This window comes from Malurus melanocephalus, unplaced genomic scaffold, assembly GCF_030028575.1.
Source record: "Malurus melanocephalus ecotype Western Australia unplaced genomic scaffold, MMel_1.1 scaffold_205, whole genome shotgun sequence".
In the NCBI taxonomy this organism is placed as follows: domain Eukaryota; kingdom Metazoa; phylum Chordata; class Aves; order Passeriformes; family Maluridae; genus Malurus; species Malurus melanocephalus.
The window spans coordinates 838,074-848,995 of NW_026623437.1; the positions used below are offsets into that span (position 1 = coordinate 838,074).

General features: G+C 44.4%; 1 protein-coding gene across 1 annotated transcript in view; it reads right to left on the reverse strand.

The window, feature by feature from the left end:
- The window catches only part of RASGEF1C (RasGEF domain family member 1C), a 72,690-nt gene extending 72,541 nt beyond the window's left edge, over positions 1–149 (reverse strand). Inside the window, exon 1 of the mRNA XM_057373724.1 lies at positions 13–149. Coding sequence (XP_057229707.1) covers positions 13–48 — 36 coding nt within the window. The 5' untranslated portion in view covers positions 49–149. The remainder of the gene's footprint in view (positions 1–12) is intronic.
- Between the last annotated feature and the right edge of the window lie 10,773 nt (positions 150–10,922).

A 10,922-nucleotide genomic window follows, 5' to 3' on the forward strand; every position in this document is an offset into this window, starting at 1 on the left:
TCACTCACTTACCTTGTAGGCAGAATCCTTGCTTTTCTTGTGCTTCATGGGCYGACCTCTCAGCAGGAGCCTTCTGCTCCCTGCAGTTGCACAGGTGAGTATTTTTCAGCTCTSTCTCAGTGACTGAGTTTCTCTGCTGCCTTTTCAGGTGTTAAGCTGATAAGTGTGTGATTTCCAAGGATCAGCTCTGTCGAAGAGAGGAGGAACCATAGACTTACTCCTCTCTGACCTCTCTTATATTCCCTGTCCTCCACCCATTATTAAAGGTAGATGGTTCAGAGCTGGCTCCAACTTGTTCTTTAGATATTTCAGGGTAATCTTCTTCAGGCTTTGCCCTTTTCAGTGCACTTTTTGTTTCGGTGCCCCTCTGCAAATAGGTAGGTGTTACTTCCTGAAAGGGCTGTACTTGTATTTTCCTGGAAGCAGAAAATGGGAAACTTACTGTAAAAATCAACCAGTAACAAGTCAATCATTGATTCTGTTCTTTATTTAATTCCATTTTAGAATAAATTTTTTCTTAAAAGAAACAAGGTAATGTAACTGTTTGATCCTGAACAAGTAAGAGCAATGCTTTTTCCCCTCTGGTGAAAGGCACCTGTCCAGCATTTTATTAATTTTGCTAATTGCATTAAGCATCCTGCAGTGCAGAACAGTCATCAGCTGCTAATTCCCAGATCACTATAGCTGAGTTGGCTGTCAAATGAGAAAAAATCATAGCAGGAAAAAAAAAAAAAAAGATTTTTTAGTAATAATCAAATAATCATACAGTTCTGAATTCTGCTCAGCTACTAGCATTGATCATATTTTATGGACTACTGGAAGATGGTTTWAGGACTCGCACAATAAATATGAGCTGTATGGGTGCAAGTGAGATTGATTAATAGATCTTACATGTTCAGACAATTCCACAAACAAGAAAAATTAGGTTTCCCTGTGTGAATATTTTATGCACATTTTTATGCAGATAATTTGTACCTGCTCTTTCATTTTGTTACCTGTAGTATTACATGTGAACATAATAATAATCTAAATTTACATACGCAAATTACTGGAAGGTCTGGATCTGGCACACTGGGGAATAATTTCTGGCTGGAAACATTAGCAGTGTGATAACTATTTAGACAACTATATGAAATGAAATAAGCACTTGTCAAAGGAAAAATRCATTGTTATGAAAACTGGAATTGGTACAGTCTCAAATAAAAATGGAGCCTGTGAAAACGAGTTAATCAGAAGATCTCTCCTGCCACTCTCCTGCCTTACTGCTTTTTCTATTTCTTTCCTCCTTTTCCTGGGGTGAAATCCTGCAGAGCAGAGAGCTGGGGAAGCAGAAGCAGCTGCACCGTCCTGCAGAGGTGGAAAAGCAGTAAATGCTGGCAGAGGGCTGGCAGGATCCCCCAGTCCAGGCTGCAGGGATCAAACATCCCGTGCCAGGAGGGGACCTGTCCATGCTCTGTGTGCCCCACACACACAGGGACTCGTGGTGCACTCACAGCACGACTGACATGGGAAATGTTGGCCTTTAATTTTGGTCCTGATAGCAGTCAAGACCTGAATTCTGCTCAAGAACAAACAGGAGAAGCAGCAAGGTTAGAGGGGACAGACAGAAGAAGCAGCAGCTGTCCTGCAGCCACTGTCAGGCAGTGATTTCCAGCTGACATGCTTCCATTTTTAAAAAGCATGAGGGCATTTCARCCATAGTTCTGTGAAAGTAATATTATTTCTGCTTTTCCTTATTTATTCATGAGAAAACCTATTCCACAGCCAACCAGAACAAAACTGTGTGGAGAGAAGTGAGGAAAAAAAAAAAAAAGAAACAAAAAGCCAGTCAAGCTAGTGCTAATCATATTAATTTTTATATGTTGTTTATAATTAGCGCTTTTAAGCATTCATTTTCTTTCTTCAATAAAGACCACATCTCTCCAGGACCCTCGCCATGTCCATTGTTTTTGTGACAGGCAGGAGAGATAGGTACCAATTACTTGGCTGTTTTTTAGTGAGTACTCCAAAGTACTTTGATGCAGCAGCGTTGTAAATTCTCTGTAGCAGCTAATTGTCTCATTTTAATTCATTTTTAATGAGACACCTGGGAGAATGAAGAAACATCACAAACCCMCAAAAATCCCAGAATATTTTTGAATTGGTCTCCCAGCCTCTGCTTGTTTCTGCCTTCCTACAAAAGGACTTTTTGGTACTAGCACATAAAGGTGCAGCATCATTCCCTGTCACATCATAACCTTCTCCCACAGGCAAGGGAGGATGGTGGTAGAATCTATAAAACACCATGGAAGGAATCCAGAGAGGAGTCTCTGGCCTTCAGATGTTCTACATCTTCATCACTTCTGTCTCTCTGGACAGCTGAGCCATATTTCCTCCGTTGCCAGCAGGCTGCAAGAAGGAAGAGTAGGGTCATTGCTCATTATCATTCGACATGCAGATGTGATTCTCAGATAGAAAAAAAAAAAAGGTGTCAAAGTGGTTATTTTCTTCAGCAGCAGCAGCTGATTAATTYCATACTCTTTTTGTGAAAGGAAAATGTGCCTTCTGACAGTCACCAGCTTGGTTTCCTTGGTTAAGAAAGATGCACCAAGATACTCTTGGTTCTCACTCACAGCATTACACTCTGTGCTAACTGCAACATCGAGATTTTATGGACTCAACARGGGAATAAATTTCTGTAAGACAGAACTGCCCAAAAATGCATCAGCAGTTTTACCTCAGCAATTCCCTGTCACAGCATCCTGCTGGTCTCTGCTGCTGGGGTGGCTGCAGGGGGAAGGAGCACACCCAAGGTGGCCCTTAACCAAATCCCATGAGGAGCTCCCAGATCAAAGCCAGTACTGCCAAGAGGGAAAGAGCATTGGGCATTGAGAAATGTGTGTGGGATGTTCTCAGTGTGATTAGGAAGGTACCTGTGGTGGCAGATTGACCACTGAGGGATTTATCACAAATTGAAAGGCACACCCTGAGAGCTSTGTGGTTTCACTGAGACATTCCCCTCTCCATTTTGGTAAATAGCTGTGCTCTTTTGTTAGTGCTGGGATAATTTTTACCAGGTGAGGCCTGTCAGCAGCTGCAGGGCAGTGTGGTGTCCACAGCCACCGCAGCAGTTACCATCCCTGGAGCAGTGTCCCCACGTGCCCCCAGGTCAAAGTCTGGAGCACTTGGTGCTGACTCAGCCCTCTCTGTGCCCTATATTTTACCTGACATTCTTTGTCTTTAGCTCCAACACCTTCATGAGGGTCTGGCGAGTGGTCAGGGCTTTGGGAGAGCTCACAGGTTGCAGCAGCAGCTGGAAAGCAGCTGTGGGTGCTGATTCCATGGCTGAGGAGCCCCTCTGGTCAGTGCTGCAGCTCCAGTCACTGTCCCATTCCAGCAGGGGAGAACTCTRCTCYRGGCTCAGYTTCTTWGATGTTTARCAGCATAATGACATTTAATACTATWAGTATGCMAAAAAAMCTGGGTGCTGCTTTTGTCTGCATTTTAGCTGCTCAATGCCCGAAGGAGCCTTGCACATTTGGAGTGCTGGGACAAGGGGCTTGTTGATCCCAGCAGAAGAGCTCTCCAGCCGTTGGTACGGCAGTGGTGGAGTTCCCAGCACAAACACTCGAGGGTTTTATCCCCTTCAATTCTGCTGCTTCTGGGAAATGGCTAAGGATAAGGTGAGCTGGCCCCTTGCACAGAAGGCTGCCAAGCTGCTGGATTTGTTTGYAGCAAGGGACTGGGGGTTATGTTGTGGCCATCTGGTCAGGGAGAGCAGCACTTTTGGGAATGAGCATTCATGTATTGAATCTACTATTACAGGGGAAAAAAAGGCTGAAAATCCCATAGCATTTAAGAACTCTTTGTTGATGAAGATTATTTTGACAAGAGCTCCAGGAAACTTACTTTCCCACTGAAAACCCATTTTCAGGCTATTTTTGTCTTTACTCTATTTCATCTTCTTTTCTAAGATGGATTTTTTTTTCACCACACATGAGATCCCAATTTCTTTTCAAACTTGGACAATGGTGCAGTTGAAGAGGGTGACAACAACAAGCTGCTTCTCAAACTGTCACACAAAAGACTTCAGTCAGGATATTTACAATAAATACAGGCACCGAGTGTGAGGGCTCCCGTTTCCTGGCAGCGTTGCTTTACACTGTTTTTTTCCTCGGGAAGGAATCTATTACATCAGTGGCCTCGGGAATGTACATTGAGATGGTTTAATCAGAGTTGAAAATCACAGCACAGAAAGGGGCTTCAGTTCTGGCTGGACACGATGTCCCCAGTTTGGGAGGCGCTGAGGAATGTCACTGATGTCACACAGCCTTTAGCTGTCTCTGTCCAGCCTTACAAGGGCTGGTGGCCCTGGTTCAGCAAAGCACTGGAGCACATGCTGAACTTTAATTCCTTCAATTAGACTTAAACRCCAGTTTAGGGCTGAGGATCTGCCACAATACCCACAGAGATCACAGTGCTGCTCAACAGGTAATTTGTGAATCCCTCTGTAGATAAAGGTTTTGTCAACTTTCCYGTGCTCCTGTTGCCTTTATCCTTACATTGCCAGGCAGTCTTTCAGGACTCACCACTTCCTTCTCTCATACAACATCAAATTAGGGTGTAGTTTCTATAGCTCTCATAGCACCAATAATTACAACAGGAATGGATTTAAGCACGGGCTTTATTGTCCTCCTAAATGGAGGTTTATATTTAGAGGCCTTATCTTTCTCRTGTTTTCCTCCATGTGTGAAATGGGTCTTTCTTCAACCCAGCTCGCTTTAGATCCCCACGAGGCAAAGTGTCTGYGGTTGGAATGACATCTATTTGAAGGGAACAGTGTTATGTGAGGAGCAAAGATTAAAAGGTCTGGAAAAGTTCTAAGACTTCAGCTGACATATTGAGTAATGCCRAGGCTGTGGCCAAGTTCCTATGTGGCTTGGAAGCTATGGAAATGCAGAATGTTTCTGCAGGAAGTTAATCTGCTGATAAGAAGCTRAAGCAGAGTTAATTACAGAGCAGGTTGGAGGGAAAGCTCGCTGAGCCCACATTATTGCAGCAGTGACACAGCCTGAGGTTTGGGAAGGAGAGCAGGACACAGGGAGGTGACCTGGGACAATGGGCCCAGACCCTCTCTGCTCCAACAGGGTGAAAATAATTGTTGGCAGGAGCAAATCCAGGCTGGAAATCGTCAGTGTGTTCCAAGGAGTGCTGGAATCAGCTGCCTAATTGCGTGAGAGTTGTGAGGGAATGACAAAGGTGGATCTAACTCATCATCCAGGGGCAAGTTCTAACAGTGCTGGACAAACATTTTGCTGAAGGGTCTTTCTCAGCTATGGGGTTTTTATCTGGATTCTATCRGCTGCATTCCTAGGAGGAGGAAAAAAGCCTGCAAGGGCAAACCCTCAGCCAGAGAATAGTATGTGTTTGATTGACAGTCATGTACTTTTTGTTTGAAATTAGATTTTTCAAAGGAGTAGGGTCAAGGGCTTTTTCTTGCAGAAGATCAAAGGTTACATCCTTTGCTCATCTAAAACCACTTGGCTTCAGTGAATCCTTTGTTGATTTGTAGCAGCTGAGTGTCTCTACCAAAAATACTGCCCAGACATGGAATCAGCAGCACACCCATGCCTGCTCTCCAACTGTGAAATAAAACATGATTCATGCCCCAAGCACAGAGGTGGAATGCAAAAAGMAAACAGAACACAAGGTGAAAAGTAATTATATTCCCTTAATTGCAGATTTTAAAAAAAGTGTAACAGCAAAAAATGTTCATAAGATTCTTTCCTTTTAAAAACCTATAAAACATGAAGGCAGCCTCTTTATTGAATCTTGGGTTTTGGCAGATAAATAAATATTGTTGTAGGAATTTTTGAAGCATACATCTGATCAAAATCTTTAAAAAATGCACTGTAAATGTAAGAGCTATTAAGCTAGGCTGAAATATATAGATCATATTTAAGCTGAAAGGAGGTAAATAATCCATTSCTGTAATATGATTGCCATTGGCAGAAAATAAAATAATGTTGAATTATGATAAATAGTGTAGCCAGTAATGGAAGCCACAGCCAGCACTCCCAAAGGAGGCACCACCCACAAGTGTCAAGTAAAGAAAGTAGTAAAGTAAATAAAGTAGTGGCAAGACTGGAAGTACAAAATCTATTTCATAAACCACAGGTTTGAATGTGGAAAGMGTTCTGTTCTGGTGGCTGAAATCACAGGGCAGAGCAGCAGTGTGGTAACAGAACTTCATCTCAGTTGATATTCTGATTTATTACCATTTTATCCTGCTGTGGGACAGCCTGAAGGTGTGTGTGTGCATTGGGGCACAGACTGTTCTCCTTTCCAGCCCAGCCTGGAAGGTGACAGTTCWCTTTAATTAGTTTTAACTGGTTCAAATTATGTAAACATTGTTTTACACACTTACAGGTTGAGTAAGTAGATACTGTCAAAAGAAAAATTAAAAGAAAAACGTGTGTGTAAGGGTAGAAAGGGCTGAGCAGCAGAGAGGAGAAGAAAACTCTCTGAAGAGCTGTGGGAAATGAACACAACAGCCACCTTCTCCAGGTATTGCCCCATATCAGTGTTTTCTCAGTGAGAACAGAGAGTGATTTTGATTTTTGCCACAGAAGACATTTAGGCTCGATGTCTGTRATGGAGTCTGCGTGACTTGAGAACCAGAAGAATAATACTGTGTGTGTCCAATATCAYAAAACACAATTTATTTGCTTTTTCCATCAGAACACACTGTGTTCCTGTGGGGGCATAATTTTAGAGCTCAACACTCATGCTAGCTCTGAAAGCTTCTATTAAGACAGAAATCTCCCAGATAATAGAAAACTGTCTCAGGCCCATTCTCTTGCACATCAGGCTCTGTCTGTCCATTCGGGAGTTTATAAAAAGCTCATCTTTGCTATAATAGAGAGACTTTCAGAAAGGTCTTAAAAGGGCAATGATTTCCAACAGCATCCCTGTTTCCTTCCTCTACTGTTGTCTCTATTTTCTCCCTCACTCTGACAATCTGTCCTCACTCCAGGTAAGGAAAAGGATCTTGCACTGAGTTTGGAGGGTGCCAGGATTGTTCAGTGGGGAGAGTGAACCCAAAGTCCTGAACCACTCCCATTCTGCTGAAATCTGAAGCTGAAATCCCTCAGGAGCAGCAGTCTGTATCTCCACATCTCCCCAGTGCAGCCTTCCCCAGAGGAGAACTCCTCCTGTTTCTCCCAGAGGAGGGGATCACAGACCCTGTGCTCTTTTACAGAAAGATGAATAAATAAAAGAGAAAGCAGGAACACAGCARGCAGCTGCGTTTCATTACTTTTTGATTTAGTCATCCAGAGTTACAAAGTGATAGTAAACACTGTTATCTCTGTGTTCTGGGTGGGTGTGAAGCATAGCTTTAAKGACACATACTCAAAGCTGTTATTGGCTCACTTTGTGCTGTAGATTTTTCTAATAGACCTGAATTAWCTTCTCAGTACTGTGTCACAGAAGGAGACCTGCTTCATTTACTATCCAAAAGTGTTGGCCCAAACAGGTGGCAACACTGCCCTCCATCAGCCAGTGGAGAGGAAAAATACAGCCCAGTTTTTTTCAGTCTATTTGTTTTAACATTTTTTTGTACCCAGCATTCAATCAGTCAGCCAGGTTAATCTTTAGCTAGAGCTCGTTGCCAGGACTGCRTTTCTTTCCTCCTTTCTGCTGGAGTTCCTTGTACCTGGAGCCTTGAGTTTGCACATCCATGAAGGCAGGGATTGACCTGGGGAAAACACAAAGCTGTGTCCTTGTCCCCCAGATTGTCCCTGAGCAGGTGACACRGGGGTTTATTACCACATCCCCTCTGTCACCGTGATTCCCACTGACCCAAGCCAAGTCCCAAACAGCAGCAGCCCCAGCCAAACCACCAGCGATGTTCTATTTGCTCTTAAATATCAAGCTGAGGAATTTGCTCCAGTCGTGTCAGTTCCTGTGCTGAAATCGAATTTCAGCAGCTCGCTGTCTGCACCAGTCAGAACTGGCTCTCGGTGCGGTTCTGAGTGGGTTTATTGCAGCTCAAAGCTGTCGGGAGAGGCACAGCAGAGACACTTCAGGAAAAAAAAAACAAAAAACAAACCAGTAATAAACAGCAGTCATACTTCACACATGAACTCTGCGGTTTTTTTTTTTCCTGAAAGAGAAAAAAACTTGCAAAGCTTCAGAAGAAAGACTCCAAACTGTGAACTTCAGATCTCTTCCCAGCAGAGTTCCTTTATCTTTTCCAGACTGAAAMGCAGGCGTGAGAGCACAGGACAGCCGAGATGGGACCGCTCCTTTTCCTTTTGTTATGCGGAAGCTGAGGGAAGACCAAGCCAGGACAGATGATTTGTCTGTGCATTAGTCAGCCAAGGAGCTCGTACTCTTGCAAAACAAAACCACTACCAACAATAATTCAGGCTCTCCAAGGAACATGTCAGGGAATGTAAAGGCYGGAGACTGAAAGACAAACTGGGAGGAGGGGGAATACTTTCCTCCYTTTGGTGTGAGCAAAACATTCACATCACTCACCCACCAGGGCACCATGTCCAGGTCTGTGAGAAACCACTGACCAAATCTGCACAGGGCTGGACAGCAGAGCTAAAACACCTCAGGGTAGAGCCACACGAGCCCAACAGCTGGAAACTCCTGCTTGAGGAGCCAACTCGACTAGAATTAGGTGAGATAACACCACTCTTGATTGCACGGTACAGATCTGAGCCTTTCTATTTCAGAAATGCACTTGGGGATTTATCTTCCTTGATATTTCAGAAAAATAAACTCTGCACGGCATTGTTTGTTACATACAGATGCAAAACTTTGAGCAATAGGAGAGGATTTTAAAAAGCTCTGTACAGGAATTTGTTACAGGTCCTCTAAGTGACGAGGATAACTGGACTATGAAACAACCAGTCAATACAAAAGGATACAGAGAGGCCAAAATCCTAGCAATGGATTTTTRTCAGTCCAGGCAAAGTAGAAAACACCGTCAGGGAAAATTAGATTGGAAGTCTTTGGTTTTGGTGCTGAATTGTGYTTCTAGAGCTGAAGCGTATCCAATAGGGAATGAAGTTGTACAAAATTTAATCAAGCAATACAGGGACTAGACTGAAGTTGGACAGAAGGGCAGAACAAAGCACAGAGTAGGGAGATTTTAAAGGCAAAGTGCACCAACAGAGAAAAAKAACCCTCTCTGAATGGGAGGCAGGCAAGATAATTTTCCAAAGTACATTATTCTGTGATTAATCTAGACATGATGTTATTTATCCCAAACACCCAAAACTTTTATCTGCATCATTTACAAAGTCCACAGCTATTTGGTAAACAGGACTTAAAGGCGTGTCAGCTGTGAGGGGCTCCTGCTCTGAAGACAAATAGAAAAGCAGACAAAGAGTCAAGGAAGGGCTCAGTGTTTCAGCTGCGTGGCCGAGAGCCACTTCTTTGTAGCATATGGCGCACACTAACAGGTTTATTCTCCCCGAGGAGRGTGGATAAACTGTCTGCAACTGCTCTTCACACTTGTCACTCCCAGTCAGATAATTTTCCAAGGCATCCTGCAGAAAGAGCCCCCCAGTCGAAGCCGAACAAAGAATTTGTGGACGCCCCGCAGGTTGTTGGGGGAGCAAAGGGCCGCGCAAGCAGAGGGTGATAAAGCATATGGGGAAGMGTGTCAGGGACAGCGACAAAGGCGGGCACATGAGATACGGAACGAGAGCGATTAAATGAGGAGGGGCAGGGCCGAGGGGGGCACTGCTGGGAAGCGGAGTTAAATTCGGGTCAGGGAAGACGAGCAGCAAGCGGCAGCGTGTCTGTGCAGCTGTCCCAGCCCTGCTGCCGGCCCAGCTCGCCACCCTTGGGCTCAGGCAGTGCCGGTGGCTGCCGGGGCTGGGCCAGCACCTGCCAGCCCCAGCGAGCCACAGCCCGCCCCCAGGCCCTGTACACACCGTGATTAATATGCACAGACCAAAGTGACTGGCAAAGATAATTACACAGCGAGTCAATTGGCTGGCWAAGTTAATTATGCAGGAAATCAAATGAGTGGCAAACCGAGTGACTGAGGCAGAATAAAGAAACATTTGGCAGTGACAAATGGCAAAACAAGTTGCTCAGACAGGGGGTCAAGCGGGCTGGACAGTGGATGCAGAAGCTGGCACGGTGTCAGCGTGTCGCTGGCTGGCACCGCTCCGGGACAGGGCAGGGACTCGCCCCTCGCCAGCCTTGGCTTCAACCAGCCCACAACCCCGAGGCTTTTCAGTCCCTCTGCCTCAGGACTGAGCGCTGTCCCCATTGCGCCACGGCAGGGAGTGTTTTGCATTCTCTCCAGCAGAAYATGAAGCAGACGCGTGGACCTGAAGAGCAGAAATGTGAATTGACCCGGCAGAGGAGTGTGCGCGTTCCAGCAGTGCCCTCCTCTCGGGAGCTGTAGGGGAAATAAAAGTTTTCCTTCTGCCATTACAGCCCAGAGCAGGGGAACCCACTGTCTCAGACGGAGAGGCTTCTAATACAAAAGACCAACAAGCCACATTTTATCCGGAAACCAGCTAAATCTACTTTTTCTGACTGTGAGCAATGGTTTATTTTTCAAGGACTTGGTGGAAGAAGATGGCACAGAGCTCTGAGATTCTTTTGGGAAAGTTAWCAGACTTTATTTCCATTTATATTAAATTATAAAAATTGTAAGAGCCCTGAAGTGAATTGTAAAGGGCAAAAGGGAGGCAACTCAGACCTTTTTATTCCTCACAAGGTATAACTGAACACAAAAGTGCTGAGATTCTCAAGTGTTTGACTCTGTCCCTTGCCTTCTTGTAAACAGATAACTTATATGAATGTAGAGTCTCCAAAAGTTATGTTATGCCTAGAAATTACTGAGACAAAGTTAAGCAACTGAAAAAAAGAGAATGCTTAATCCTTATATCTGCAATCATTTCAGG